The sequence below is a fragment of the Dasypus novemcinctus genome, chromosome 4 (genome assembly GCF_030445035.2).
Source record: "Dasypus novemcinctus isolate mDasNov1 chromosome 4, mDasNov1.1.hap2, whole genome shotgun sequence".
NCBI classification, from domain to species: domain Eukaryota; kingdom Metazoa; phylum Chordata; class Mammalia; order Cingulata; family Dasypodidae; genus Dasypus; species Dasypus novemcinctus.
In genome coordinates, this window is record NC_080676.1 from 74,135,178 (window position 1) to 74,151,662 (window position 16,485).

At 34.9% G+C, this 16,485-nt stretch overlaps 1 protein-coding gene across 2 annotated transcripts in view; it reads left to right on the top strand.

Annotated features, from left to right (window-relative positions):
- The window catches only part of LMLN (leishmanolysin like peptidase), a 118,376-nt gene that overhangs the window by 51,184 nt on the left and 50,707 nt on the right, over nt 1-16,485 (top strand). For both annotated transcript variants that reach the window (XM_004465822.4, XM_023590959.2), the window contains 3 exons: nt 2,704-2,821; nt 3,650-3,757; nt 8,318-8,394. In XM_004465822.4, the coding sequence (XP_004465879.3) occupies nt 2,704-2,821; nt 3,650-3,757; nt 8,318-8,394 (303 nt within the window). The remainder of the gene's footprint in view (nt 1-2,703; nt 2,822-3,649; nt 3,758-8,317; nt 8,395-16,485) is intronic.

Sequence of the window (16,485 nt, forward strand, 5' to 3'; positions counted from 1 at the left end):
TTCCTTTTTGAAGGATAATTTTGCTGGATATTGAATTCTTGGCTGATAGGTTTTTCTTTCAATGCTTTGACTAAGTCATCTTGCTTCCTTCTGACCTTCATGGTTTCTGATAGGAAATTAGTTGTTAATCATATTGAGGATCTCATACCTGATGAATCACTTGTCTCTTGCTGCTTTTAAGATTCTCCCTTTGTTTTTTGGCTATTTAATTATGATGTGTCTAGGTATGGATATCTTTGAGCTTATCCTATTTGGAGTTTGTGGAACTTCTTGAATTTATAGATTCATATGTTTCATCAAATTTAGGAAATTTTCAGCCATTATTTCTTCAAATATTCATTCTGCCCCTTTCCTCTTCTGGGACTCTCTTTATGTATATGTTAGTATATTTGATGATATCCCATAAGTCTCTGAGGGTAAGTTCATTTTTCTTTCTTCTTTTTGTTCCTCAGACTAGATCATTTTAATTGAACTATTTTCAAACTCACTATTCTTTCTTCTGCTGCTAAAACCTGCTGTTGAGTTGTTCTAATGAATTTTTCATTTTAATTATTATACTTTATAATTCCAGAATATCTATTTATTTTTTAAAAATTTCTATCTCTTTATTAATATTTTCTGATTTGGAATATATCATTCTTATACTTCCCTTTAGTTCTTTGGACATGGATTCCTTTGGTTCTTTGAGTGTATTTAAAATGGTTGATTTAAAGTTTTTATCTAATAAGTCTGAAGTCTTTACTTCCTTGAGGACAATTTGTATTGATTGCTGTTTTTCCTGTTTTGTCGCCATATCTTCTTGTTTCTTCACATGTCTTAAAGTGTTGTTTTTGGTTTGAAAATGGGATACCCTAAATAATTTAAGAGGGCAGTGTGGAAATTAGGTTCTTCCCCTTCCCCAGGGCTTCTTGTTGTTGTCATTTGCTTAGTGACTTTCTGAATTAATTCTATAAAGTCTGTGTTTTATATATTGTGTGGCCACTGAAGTCTCTGCTCAGTTAGCTTAGTAGTCTAAGTCTCTCAATCTTTATTTAGGGGTTCTTTATGCATGTTTGGTTACTCCTTCAGCTTTCAGTCAGGGAGTTAACTCTGCCTTAGCCTTCACTTCCTTTTAGTGCAAAGCCTTAAGATCAGTCAGAGATAGGAGCTTAGGGCCTTTTAAATTTTTTTCTGAGCATATTCATAGCTGTAGTCACTCATACAGCCCTTTGCATGCACATGACCTTATAGATTTCCAAGGATTTGTTGCTTCTTTTCAAAGTCCCTAGGGACAGCTTCCCCAGGTTTACTTTTTGTTTTGTTTTGCTTTGGTTTTTTGAGGTACCAGGTTTACTTTTAAGTATTTTCTCCAGTGAGTTATCCACTACTTCGTGCAGCTAGGAAGTTAAACCATTGCTTCTAATTGTTACCAACAAATGCCTCCAGGAAAAGACTTTTCTCGCTAGACAAACTCCCAATCATGTCAAATAAAGACAGCTTTGCAAATGGGATTTTCCAGGGAACCACCAGACAGGTCAAATAATGACAATTCTTCGGGAATGAGTCTTTGAAGGACCTCCAGTCCTTTTCTTCCCCCTTTGGAGACTTGGTTTTCACCATGATTATGGGTGTTGCTTTTCAAGGCTCTCACAATGTTGGAGAGGAAAGATGGTAAAATACCACAAAGCTTGCTGTTCTTACTGCAATTCATTCATTTTTCTTGAATAAACACCTCCCAGAATGCTGCAAGCCTTTGGTTAATTTCCAGAGTTCTTAAAAAAAAATTACTCTGGGAGCAGATGTAGATCAGGTGGTTGAGTTCTTGCATTCTATGTATGAGATCCCAGGTTCAATCCCCATACCTCCTTAAAAAAAAAAAAGCTAAACATTGAAGATAGATTTGTGTTTGCAGTAATAAAGAAAGTTTTGGGAGTGGATGTGGCTCAAGCTGTTGGGCACACATCTCTCACATGGGAGGTCCTGGGTTTGGTTTCTGGTGTCTTCTGAAAAAACAAAAAGTAAAACAACAAGCAAAACAAACAAAAGACCCAACTTGGGGAAGCCAGTGTGATTCAGTGGTTGAGTGCTGGCTTTCCACAAAATGAGGTCCTGGGTTCAATCCCCAGTCCCCAGTCCCTCAAAAAAAAAAAAAAAAAAAAATTCAGTATGACAATTTTTGCCAATTTTATCATTGCTTTCATGGAAAAGAGAATTTTCAGAGGTCTTTACCCCTCTGTTTTCTCTGACATCTTTCTGGGATTTATATTTGTATATGGAATGAAATAGAGGTTAAACTTTTTTATCTAAGTGGATAATCAATTTCATGGCACAGTTATTGGAAAAATTATCCTTTTCCACTAAATTAAAACGCTATCTTTATTGTATGTTAAGTTTCCTTACATACCTGGATCTGTCACTGGACTCAATTTTGTTTCATTCAATGCTATTTGTCAGAAGGAAGTTACTCATTGTCAACCTAGCCAAGTATTAAATATGTACTATTTTTGAACAAGTTACTTAATCTCTCTAAATTTCTGTCTCCTCATCTACAAAATAGTGATGATAATCTCATAGGTTTGTTGAAAAGATTATGAAATATTTTGCATGGACTTGCTAAGTAGTAAGCTCTTAAATATTAATGTCATAGTCACATTTATGACATTTTTATATTTAAAGTGATGGTAAATTTTTAGAAATGGCCGTCTTTTCATTCTATAATTGCAGTCTTGGATTATATCAGTGGAGTGATAAGGTAGTTCGAAAAGTGGAGAGACTATGGGATGTTCGGGATAATAAGATAGTTCATCACACTGTGTATCTCCTAGTAACACCTCGTGTTGTCGTAAGTATTACTGAAATTCTTCCTGTCTCATGAGCCATCTGTTCTTTTCTTTCTTATGGCTCTTTCTTTGCTAATCGTTAATGTTTAAGAACTTGTGATTAAATTTCAGAAACTTACAGTAGAAAAAGTAATATAAAGCCAGTGCGGTAAAGCTACAGGTCAAGAGAAATTTGAGGAAATAAAAATTTGGTAATAATTCTCATGGATCCCATCCCCACTGCTTTAAGCCAGTGCAGTGTCTGTTGTGATACTTTTTTGGACCCCTGGCACTATATTCATTATAGCTGGTTGTTTCAGTTGAGGTCCCTTTCATCCCCCTATGTAATGACCTGTTCTCCCTTACCCCTTCCTCAGGTATATTCAGCTCTCTGCCATCTGAAGATATGAACTGTTCTTAGGATATTTCCAGTCCCAGAAATCTCTACCTGAAAGATAAAACTAATCATGCAAAATTATATTACACTGAGGAACTTTTTTTCTTACAAAGACTACATCCATAATAAATGCAAGGTTTATACCTGCATTTAAATTGTTTGTGACACAAGATTTACAAGTGTCAATCATATTAGTCTGTAATGTTTTTAAATATATATGACTTAGAATCAAAATCTTCAAATATAAAATAAAATATTAAGAGAAATAGTTTACTAGCAATGAAGAGTGTGACAGCATCAAAATATTTAATTATATTAAAAACCGTAGTTTTAGTGGCATACTCTCTTCTCAAAGTAATTTTTAAAAGTCTGCTTTATTATACCCAGTGTGATAAAGAGTTTGTCATTATCTTATTTTGCTTTGTGAGGTGTGTTTTTATTTTCGGATTCTTAGGATGAAGCACGAAAACATTTTAACTGTCCTGTTCTGGAAGGAATGGAACTTGAAAATCAAGGTGGTATGGGCACTGAGCTCAACCATTGGGAAAAGCGGTTATTAGAGGTCAGTTTATTTGAAAATTTTACTAGACTCATTTTTCTTTAGTAAGAGTAATTCATACTTATGGTAAAAGTTATTCAAACCATATAATAGGTTATGAAGTAAAAAGTTTAAAAAGTCTCATTTCCCCTTCAGCTCTCCAGGCTCACTTTCCATATATGACCACTATTTAATTAAGTTTTATATACCCTTCTGGAAGTAGTTGGTTGTCTTTTTTTTTTGTCTTTAAAACATATAAATGGGTTTATACATTTATTCAACTTTTTTTTTTTTCGCTTTATGAAATAACTTAGACATCTTTCCAAGGTACTGCAGGTGCTTCTGCTCTAATGCAATGTATGTTTTCCTGAAAAACTTCATTCTTCAAAATCAGACACTGAAAACAAGACAAGTTCCCTATTTACTTTATTTATCTTAAACAACAAAAGCAAGTAATGGTAGCTTGATGGAATGCTATAAATTTCAATAACAAAGACAAGGGTAAAAAGTACAAAGATTAGAGAGAACTGTGCCATAAGTATTTCCAAGACACAGACTCAGGCCAAATTGAACCAAGAGGAAGAATAAAAAGTGAACAGGCCTCATGTGGTATGGTATTCCTTTGTCACTTTTTATGGTATTCCTCTGTCATTTTCTACATTCAGCTCTATTACTGCACTTTGTGTTTAGTTGCTATTACTTCAAGGCAGAAAACATTAAGATGCTGGGAAGAAATCACCATGAATCAGCGTGATCTCAGTCTATCCTGAAGTTACTCCCTTATTTGCCAATCTTATATAACAGCATTCACATTGCAGAAATGCATGCTTTACCAAAAGAGACTGTATACTTGGACCTATTCATTTTTTAAAACAGCTCCATAGTTATTCTATTATGTGGATGAAACATAACATTCCTCTGTTGAGGAATGTGTTTTAAATTTTTTTAAATTAACAGTGCTGTAATGAGTTTATACGCATTTGCAGTGCCTTCCAGTGTGTGTTCCAGCAAGTGTTCTTAGGTTCGACTAAATAATCAAACTCACAAAGAATGAATAGGCCACACTGTTAAAAAGATTCACTTAGAAGGATACTACACAGGAAGCTGAGCAGACTCAGGCATTTCCAGCCCAGCAGACTCAGGCATTTCTCTTGTGTTCCATACAGAGATCTAGGGGCTTTTTTTTGCTTCACTCCCTTCCTCTCCAGTTTGAGTACAGGGGCACAAGACCACAACAGATGGGTGCAGGAACCACTCTGCATTAGAAATATCATATCCCAAAGAGGAACCAATATCTTAACTTTTAACTGCTCTATAGGCATAGCTTCCAGACATACTGGTAAGAACCACTACACGGAGGGAAGTCCAAAACTAGCTTCCAAATGTGTATTCATTTGGAATTGTTTACCATAATCCTAGTCCAGAGTCAAATTGGGGTCGTTTTTCCATAAGTATTATTGCTTGGCAACATAGCTGACATCCTGGCTTTATTAGGTGCCTATAGGAAGAGGCTAAAAAGTTAATGCAAGATCAGATTTGTTATAGAAAAAGAGAAAGGATAAATCCCTGGAAAGAATTTCTTAGTCAAAAGGTATGTGTATTTAAAAAATTTTTAGAAATCTGTTTAGACATTTAGATAGTAGCAGCTTACATACCTAATGACCAAGCTAATAAATTGTGAAAAGAATGACATTAATACCTATGATGACTGTTCTTACCTGTGTGATTCCAAAGAAATAGTGATGGGAATTTATGGAAGACACATACTTATTTCTGCCATAGGAATATCAGCTTATTTTCCCTAAGCAACTTTCTCAAGTGATCCCCTTCAGAAAGCTGCAGAATGGCTGGAAATGAAAATTTATGTACTTTTCAGTAGAGCACTTGAGAGTAGTAATTCTGTCAGTGTCATTAACTTCCTTCTTACTCTGAAATTAGCTTTGTGCCTTTGAATTATAAAAAAGAATGATTCTAAAGTACTATTCATTGAGATGAACTTTCACTGTTTGACGTAAGGATTCTAAGATAATCAGAGCCACCCAACAGTGTAATAAGCAACGTTAAGAAACAGTGAACTCCCCCATCATTAGGTAACCACTGTGAAAGCAGCTTCTATGTAAGGCAGGCAGTTATTTCCTCCCTAAATTACATGGGCATCTGTCTCAATCACCCACTTTACTTTCACTAGGGAGTGTAATATTTTTATAGTATTTTTGTTTCCCTGTATATTTATCTTGATTTTCATAACATTTCTAAATGACAGTGGCCTACCATTCCAGGGAAATTATACATAATGGAGACATTTGGGACAGAAAATAGATTTAGCTTAAAGCTTCAATCTTGTTATTTTAAAGAAGACTTATGTATTTCATCATTTGTTTTCAAACAAAAAGCAAACTTTATCCCAAACAGAATTCCCAAAAAAGCACATTAACTCTGAAACATGTAAGGAATTTCATTAAATGCGTATAGTCACAAAATTCAAAATATCAAACAAAAATAGCTTTCTGTGCTTAACCACTTTTAAAAAAATGTATTTTTAATTTATTTTTAAAAGATACATAGATTATACAAAACTTAACCACTTTTAATAAAGGAACTTTAAAAAAGAAAATATGTAGAGGCTCCCAAATTGCATGGTAAGCAAATATTTAATAATAAGCAAAAGGACAGCATTAAAATCTAGAAACATGCAAATTTAGGGAAAATACCTTTTCAAGTCTTGATATGCATTTATTTGCATACACACACAAAAATATATTTTATTCATTAAAAAAAAAACACAACCAAATCTGAGTGTTTATCCTTTCCTCAAATGGAATCTTTTATCTTGCTTTCACTTAATGACTACATACCCTTCACACTATAGTACTTGACCTACACTGGACCAGTGTTAGTTTAACGTGTTTGGCTTAATGTGAAGCCCTCTAGATCCCATTTCATATGTCATCTCTACCACTCACCATTCCCTTGTATATTTGCACTACCTTACACTGAGTATTACCATAGTAACTGAGATTGAGAATTTCAGGTCTCCAGAGATGATTTTATATACAATTCTGTTTTATTGCACAGTTCACAATATATAGCATGTGATTACATAACCAACTGTAAGTTAAGATGAATATTGACTGTTAAGACAAAAACACCAACATTGTCCCATCCATAAATGAAATAAGGCACACAAATTTGTCACCATATAAAGTTTGTGTGTAGTTTTTGGTGAAGTCCTGAGGGTTTGTACCACCTCTGTGTTAAATACAGAATCCATGCAGAATTTCTGGTAGCATCAGGCATGAAGTATAGGAAGCAAAACCCAATGTATCCTGTGCTCCTGAGCCATCTTTGCCACATAAGTAGCAGAAAGACCACTGTTAAAGCTTTTCACAAAAAGTTATTCAATCAAGTTTGCCTTTTTAAAATTACTACACTACATTATACGGAAGGTAAAAACAATTGCTAGAATCTCTTATTTATTAATATCACATAATGATTTATTTTAAAGTTCAGATATAACATTGGCTACCATAAATTCTGTTCAGTCTTTTGTCATATTTAAGGAGTCTACAGGATAACACAAAATCATTCCTGGTAATGTATTTGCAGTAGGATCTTCAAAGAAGTAAAAAGCGACCAAGAAATCTGAAGATATTATTTTGTGTTAAAAACACAAAAATATTTATTTTTTTTAAGGGCCATATAGTTGAGACAGTAAAAAACCAAAGTATTCTCCTAGAATTCACAAAAGTACTTTCAAACTTAACTTTCTATTACCTGCATGGAATGTAAAGTAAAAAGGAAATACTGTAGGGTGATGAAAAGGTTTTGATAATGGATGTTGGTGGTGATGGCAGCACAGCATTGTCAATATAATACCACTGAATTGTATACTTAAAAAATGGCTAAAATGGGAAATTTTGTTTTATATATATATATAATATATATATTACTACAATGAAATTTTTAAAAAGTAGAGACCAGCAGTTAAAAAAAAAGAAAGGAAAAAAAAGGAAACCCATAGAACCAAGGCCCAATGGAGTTAATTCCCGCAACGAGGGTATAATCCCATGTCAACTCACGTGCCATGTACCGGGCCATCCAGACATGCCTGCAAGTGCTCAGAGACACATGCATGTGAATGGGAAAGTTGGGTACCACAGTGCCTTCCTTATTCATTTCTGAAATTGAACTCCTTTCCAACCCTGACTATTTAATTGGACAAAGGATGCTATTCACATTTATTTGGTGTCAAATTTTTGTTTTCAGAAATCTCTAAGTCTTCATCTTGGGTTCTAAAATAAATTGCCATTTCCAGCATAACACTGTCAAACAGAACTGCTATAAAGCTATTTAGCTTTGATACTGTCAGACAAATGTTTGATAATGTTTTCCAATCTTTTACAGTTAGAAGATACTGCATTTAGAGGTAAACAGCTTCTTTGGACTATATGCCCATAAATTTTATATCATGATTTTTTAAGTGAATATTTTGTCAGCCTCTCAATACATATTAAATATACATCAGAGATATCAGAAATTATTGGGAGTCTGCTCTTGTAATTAAAATCTGTTTGCGATTTTCAGAATGAAGCAATGACTGGCTCTCATACACAGAACCGAGTCCTCTCTCGCATCACTCTGGCATTAATGGAGGACACTGGGTAAGAGAGCTTTGAGAATGTTATATGGATTGTTAATTAAAATTATATGAATACTGGGAGAGGATGAAGCTCAATGGTTGAGCATCTGCCTCCCATGTTCGAGGTCCTAGATTCAATTTCTGGTACCTCCTTTAAAAAAAAATTATATGAATTCTAAGATTATGTCTTAAGAAAATCCTGATATTTTACACTGAATCAAATTGAACTTCTTAATTCTTTGAATTTTGTGCTGTCAGCTGTCCATTATACTAACTTCATTTATTCAATAAATATGAGGCCCTAAGTAGTGAACAGAACAGAATTCTTACCACTTTGAGTTTTTTTTTCTAATAGGTATAACATAAAAGACCAATGCAAATAATTTTTTTTGATTTGTAAAGGAAATTGGTGACATATAGATTACTGGTTTTTCTGTTTGTTTGGTTGTTTTAGGAGGTACTGGGCATTGAACCAGGACCTCCTACATGGGAAGCATGTGTTCAACCACTGAGCTACATCTGCTCCCCCATAGTATTGGTTTTTTCATTTGTCTTAAGGAGGTACTGGATATTGAAATTGGGACCTCATACATGGGAAACTAGTGCTCAACCATTTGAGGTACATCTGCTTCTGATTACTGGGTTTTAGAACAGTAGAATTTTCTATAAAGAAGTAAAACACTATGTTTAAGTGAAATATTTTACAAATCCCTTACATATCAAACACATGAAATCATAGCTGCTTTAGTAGCATCATTGTCCTGTCTCTCTCCCCAAGACAGCTTGAGGGAACATTTGCAGATGGAATCAAGTTTGAAAATTGTTGGTAGAAATGTTATTAAACCATGAAATTTGGTAACATTGCATTAAGTTTTTGAGGAGTCAAAGAGGTATAAGATTTGAAAAATATGGAGGTCATTCTGAGGACAGTTTCAATAAAAATATGAGATACTAAGAAGTTCTTGGGATAAACTGCTTGAATGAGAGAGGAAGAAATAGGTAAGAAACAATATTTTTAAAAACATTTTTAGAGAAGTTATGGGTTTACAAAACAATCATGCATAGAATACAGGTTTCTCATAACCAACACCTAGCATTGGTGTGGAACATTTATTACAATTGATGATAGTACAATTTTATGATTGTACTATTATTTATTAATAGTAGTAGCCGGTATTTATTGAGAGATGCTATGTTTTAAGCACTGTATGAAGCAATTTACATGGATTACTTAATTTAGATACACAGCACAAGGCCTGTGAAATATGTCCTATCATTATTACTATTTTTAAATTTTTTTAAATTAGAGAAGTTGTACGTTTACAGAGAAATCATGTAAAAAATTACTGTTCCCTTATACTCCTCTATTAGTTGTGCCAAATAATTTTTCTGCCTCTGTTGAGATGATTATGTAGTTTTTGTCCTTTATTCTATAAATACAATGTGTTGCAAGTTAATTGACTTTTTCCAACTAAGTTTGCATTCTTGGGATAAAATCCTCTTGTTTGTTGTGCATAATCCTTTTTATTTGTTGTTAGGTTTGGTTTGCTAGTGTTTTGCTGGTGATTTTTACATCATATTGATAAGAATTATTCGTCTGTAGTTTTTACTTTCTTGTGATATCTTTGTCTGGTTTTGGTATCACTGTAATACTGACTTCATTGCATGAGCTGGGAATATTCCCTCATCTTTTGTTTTTGGAAGAGATTGTGAAGAACTGATATTAATTCTTAAAATGTTTGGTAAAGCCTTTTATTATGTAGCCTTTCTTTGTAAGACGTTTTGAAATTACTAATTAAATCTCTGTACTTGCTATATGTCTATTTGGGTTTCTTATTTCTTACTGAGCCAGTTTTGGGAGTTGTGTCTTTCTAGGAATTTGTTCATTTTATCTAAGTTTTCTAAATTGTTGGTCTGAGCATAGTTATTCATATGATTCCCTATAATTCTTTTTCTTCCTTTCTGTAACATTGATATTCATTTTACCTCTTTCATTCCTGATTTTAATAGTTTCAGCTTTCCCCACCTCTCCCCTGCCCCCAAATGTGAAAGAGCAGATCTGGATAGAATGGATAGAGATTCCAGTGAGGGACACAGATGCCTCTTTCCAAGGCACAAGAGTCCATCTTTCTAGCATGTCCACTGGTTTCTTCAGATCTGGATAGCGTGCTGGCCAGGAGGAGAGGATTGCAGTACCTCTACTGGACTAAGGAAGAAAGGTATGTTAGGGTTCTCCTATATACTAGTAATGAACAATCTGAAGAGGAGATTTTTAAAAATTCCATTCACAATAGCAACTAAAAAAGAATCAAGTATCTATGAATAAATTTAGCCAAGGATGGAAAGGACATATATAAAAAACTACAAAACATTGCTGAAAGAAATCAAAGAAACAAATAAATTAAAGGCCTTCCATCCTCATGGATTTGAAGACTAAATATGCTAAGATGTCAGTTCTACTCAGAGCAATTTACAGATTCAGTGCAATCCCAAATAAAATTCCAACAGTACTAGCACAGGGACAGACATATAGATATATAAAATCAAATTGACAGCTCAGAAATCAACCCTCATATTTATGGCCAACCAATTTTTGACAAGGTGGCAAAGACCCCTATTTGGGAAAGAATAGTCTCCTCAACAAATGGAGCTGAGAAAACTGGACCTCCATCTGCAAAAAAAAAAAAAAAAGAAGACCCCTTACATAAAAATTAACTCAAAATGGATCAAAGACTCAATATAAGAGCCAGAACTATAAAACTTCTAGAAGAAAATATAGAGAACCCTCTTCAGGACCTTGTGTTAGGCAATGATTTCTTAGACTTTATACCTGAAGCACAAGCAGCAAAATAAAAAATAGAAATATGGGATCTCATAAGAATTTAAAATGTTACGTTATCATGAAAATAAGACAACATCCTACACAATGGAAGAAAATATTTGGAAGCCACATATCAGATAAAGGTTTAATATCCATAATGTATTTTTAAAATCCTTCAACTTAAGAAAAAGACAAACAACCCAATTGAAAATGGGCAGAAGCTTGAATAGACATTTCTCCAAAGAAGATATACAAATGGCCCAAAAGCACATGGAAAGGTACTTAATATCATTAGCCATAAGGGAAAAGCAAATCAAAACCAAAATACACCACCATTTTACTCTGTCTAAAATGGCTACTATTTAAAAAATGGAAAATTACAAGTGTTGGAGAGGATGTGGAGAAATAGGAACACTCCTTCATTGCTGGTGGGAATGTAAAATGGTGCTGCCTCTGTGAAAGACAGTTTGGCAATTCCTTAGGAAGCTAAGTATAGAATTAACATATGACCCAGCAATGCCGCCGCTAGGTATATACCCAGAAAAATTGAAAGCAGGGTCTCAAACAGATATCTGCACACAGATGTTCAGGGCAGCTTTATTCACAATTGCCAAAATATGAAAGTAACCCAAGTGTTTAACAACCAATGAATAGATAAACAAAATGTGTTATATAAATATAATGGAATATTACTCAGCTGTGAATAGTAAGCTCTTTTAACATGAGACAATATAACTGAACCTTGAAAACATCATATTGAGTGAATAAGCCAGGCACAAAGGGACAAATATTGTATGATCTCACTGATATGAAATAATTAGAATAAGCTAATTCACAGTGTCAGAAACTAGAATGTACCAGGAGTTGAGGAGAAGGTGGGAGTGGGGAATGGGGAGTTAAAGCTTAACGGTACAGAATTCCTGTTAGGGCTGATGGGAAGTTTTGGTAATGGAGCATGGTAATGGTGTGACAACACTGTAAATGTAATTAACATCAATGTGGTTAAGGGGGGAAATATTAGTCTGTGTATTTGTTACTAAAAAAAAAGAAGAACCATAATAATTGCTGAAGTAAACCATGGAGAATATTTATAGTGTAATTATAAAAATATTCTTTCATCAATTATAACAAAGGTGTAACACTAATACAAGGTGTTACTAATGGGGAGGGTCAAGCTATGTGAACTGTGCTTTCTGCATGATTTTTCTGTAAACCCACAACTTCTCTAATTAAAAAAAAAACATGCTTGACAAAGATGTCAAGACAATTCAGTGGGAATTCAGAGTAGACATTTCAACAAATGGTGCTGGGACACCTATGCATTAACATGCGAAAGAGTGAAACTTTACTTCACACAATGTACAAAAGTCAACTCAAAATGGGTTGAAGGGGAGCAGATGTGTCTCAAGGGGTTGAGTGCCTCCTTCCTACATGGGAGACCTGGGTTCCATCCCTGGTGCCTCCTAGAGGCAAATAAACAAACAATAAGCAAAAGAAAAAAACCAATTCAGGGGAGCCGATGTGGCTCAGTGGTTGAGGGCCAGCTTCCCACATACTAGGTCCTGGGCTCGTTCCCTGGCTCTGGTACCATTAAAAAAAAAGGGGGGCGGGGGTGGGGGAGGGTTTGAAGTCCAAAGAGGTAAAATTATAAGATTCTTAGAACAAAACATTGGTGTAAATCTTCATGACTTTCTATTAGGCAATAGTTTCTTAAATATAGCACCCAAAGAAAAAAATAATTTCACCTTGTGAAAATGAAAAACCTTTGTGCTATAAACAGTAACATACACATTGCTTGTATATGCTGGTTCCCAGACAGTTGTATAATCAGTCAGCCATATCAAACCCTGGAAATTCAGATGAGTGAGCATGACTCAGCAGTTATGGACTAGTTCTACTTGAAAGATGGTTTTACTGCAAAGAATGTCACTTGTGAGAGTGGAATTTGTGACCTGGTATCCGGGTCTGTCTTTGATGCCACACCATTCAATTCTGTGGATATTTGATGAGTGGAATTAAATCAGATGAAATTTATTGGAGTATCCACATCCCTCCAGAACCAGTTTTCTTATGTTAGCTTTGAAACAAACTTAAGCCAGACCGCCTATGATGACCCCATCAGGAATATGAAAGTCTTCAAGCCAACAGAGTATGTGACTACCCTGTTTGTAAATCAGACTTCTAAATGTCACACAGAGCTCTTTTCTATTCAGAAGACTGAAGGTTTTAAACGTCTGGATTGTCAGAGTGCTATATGTTCAGTGCTTACAACTTGGTTTTTACCAGTTTTGCTAAGCAGCAGCAGCAACAAAATTAATTAATAAAAGTGAAGAAAAAATTCCAAAAGAGAAGGTGGTGACTGCCTTCTACATAAAGATCCTGGGGTCCATCCTTTCTGTAACCACAACCTTGTAGTTGCAGAAAGCTCAAGTTGTTATCACTTTGAACTGTATGCATTGTATCAAGGGGTTAATTATCTGGCATGAATGCTTTCATCTGTTTCGGTATTCTATGCCACTTTTGATGTGAAACTGATGTGCATGTAGAAAAAACCTTTTACTGTATGAAACTTTACAACACTTAGGACAACAGTTCAATTTGGTTCATGCATAGTATGTATTTCTGCAGGTATCATCCAAAATGCCCCACAGACAAGGCTTTTACCCTCATTAGGTGTTGGTTTTTTTAAAAGATTTCTTTTTTATTTATTTCTTTTCCCCTCCCCCCACCCCCCCCCAACTGTCTGCTCTCTGTACCCATTCACTGTGTGTTCTTCTGTGTCCTCTTGTATTCTTGGCAGCCCCCAACTGTCTGCTCTCTGTACCCATTCACTGTGTGTTCTTCTGTGTCCTCTTGTATTCTTGGCAGCGGCACCGGCAATCTGTGTCTCTTTTCATTGCATCATCTTGCTGCAACAGCTCTCCCTGTGTGAGGCGCCACTTCTGGGCAGGCCGCACTTTTTTTTTTCATGCAGGGCAGCTCTCCTTACGGGGTGCACTCCTTACACATGGTGCGCCCTTATGTGGGGGACACCCCTGTGTGGCATGGCACTTCTTGCGTGCATCAGCACCATGCGTGGACCAGCTCATCACATGGATCAGGAGGCCCTGGGTTTGAACCCTGGACCTCCCATGTAGTAGGCAGATGCCCTATCAGTTGAGCCAAATCTGCTTCCCCTCATTAGGTGTTAATCTCACCTAATCTGGGACTGTTCCATTAAATTGCCCGCAGAACTTTACATCCAGTTACCTCCATTTTTAGGAGGTATTCTCTGCTGAAGTTATTGAAACCAATTTGCACTTCATACAGATATTTTTTTTGCAAAAAACATTTAAAGCTTTTCTTCCACGAGTCAAGTCCTCTTAAGAAAATGATTGTACTTATTTATTTTGTGAATTATTTTTACATTATTGCTCTCTCCATTTGTAGTCCTTACCATGGAGTTCCTCCCTCTAAGCCCTCCAAATAAAGCAATGCACTATTACACATTGGGTTTAAATAATTTTATACCACCAAAAGGGAAGGGGAAGTGGATCCTGGTCTCAGTTTTCTTTTAAGGTCAAGTGAATTTGGCTTCCTTTTTATTGACACGGGCTTCTTTGGAAGATGGTAACAAAAATAAATTAGAGTGTTGTAGATTGAGATTAGTCAGTCTGCCAATGGCAGAGCTGTGTGGAAATCTTATGCTATCCTGTGCTCCACTGTAACTGGGATTAGTTTGTCATGAATACCATGCCTTTACTAACTTGCTAAGTAGTATTAATAGTATAAATGGAGTTTTTTTAAACAAAATTTATTAGCAGGGAAATTTAACTTAAAGGTAATACTGGATTCAGTAAGTCAAGTCAGCTTGGATCATTGACTTGAACTTTCACTTTAGCAACTATTTCCACTGGTTCCCATTAATAAAATGAAAACTGTGGTTCAAAGCAGAATCAATGTCTTTACTATCTTGTGACTTAAAGTTCTGCGACTATGTGATTTGTGTGACAGTGTTCTCGCTTCATCTTTTTCTTTCATTGTGGTTGTTCCTTTCACCATGATTTGATGGGATAAGTGAATGCTCGGAATGAGAGTTGTTCAGGTTATTCAGGCATTCACAGTGAAGCAGAATGCTATTCATAAAATAACAACATAAAGTAATGAAATACTTACCTAACAGGAAATGACTAGAAATATAGGCTTTCAAGAGTTGGCATTGTTTTAGCTATATTTACAAATACTGTGGGATTTAAGTAACTAGTAACAGTGAAGTTAACTAAATTTTCTATTTCTTCTTGTCAATATTTTTTTATTCTTTCAGAATTGGTACAGTGATGTTTTGTTCCTTCTGTGTTTATTAATGAAATATCTTCGTTAAGTGTTTCTAAACAGAATCTACTTGGTTTGAAATCAAGTGGTTGGAACGCTGACTTATTTTAAGCATGTTGTTGAAATTTCATTGAAGGAGCTTTTAAGCCAATGTATAATCAGTTTGATTCTGTAAGCAGCACAGAACCTGTTGTTTCAGAGCTTTGTTTTTTTGTTTTTGTTGTTGTTGTTGTTGTTCTTGTTGTTTTTGAGGTACCAGGGCCTGGGGATTGAACTCTGGACCTGGTATGTGGGAAGCTGGCCCTCACCACTGAGCCGCATCTGCTTCCCAGAACTTTGCTTTTTTGGGGGACCAATACTCAAAGTGAATTTTGTTCTTGAACGTTACAGTAGATTTGATGACCTTTTTTGACTTGAGGTCTGATTTTTAAAAAATAAATAAATTTAAGAATTAAATCTAATGTTGATAAAGTACACAAATTTGAATGGGAAAAAAACCCTAGAAAAATGAAAACTATAGATTGCCTAGTAATCTAAATTTTAGCGTGATAGAGAAGGGCATGGTTTGGTGCCATATTTTCACAGTGTTGAACTTAGATCAGTTGGAATGTATTTCTGTACCACAATTCATTCTTTGGTAAAAGTTTGCTTAATTCATTGTCTAGAAACCTGCAGAAACTTTTCTGTTGACATGTTCTTAAAATAATTTACTTGACCAAATCTTATACATCTAAAGTTTTTATCATTGAGGAAACTGATATTTAATGATTATTTTCTGTGATTTATGAAGTGATTATTATGAAGACATAAGTCTTTTAAGCTCCTGGGAGATAATCTGATGAATTTGCATTCAGATTTCAAAGTTTAGAAAACAATTTTTTAGAGCACTTGTAGGTTACAGAAAGTACAGAATTCCCATCTACCCCCCTCACATACACTTTTTTTCCCTATTAACATTTTGCATTAGTGTGATACATTTGT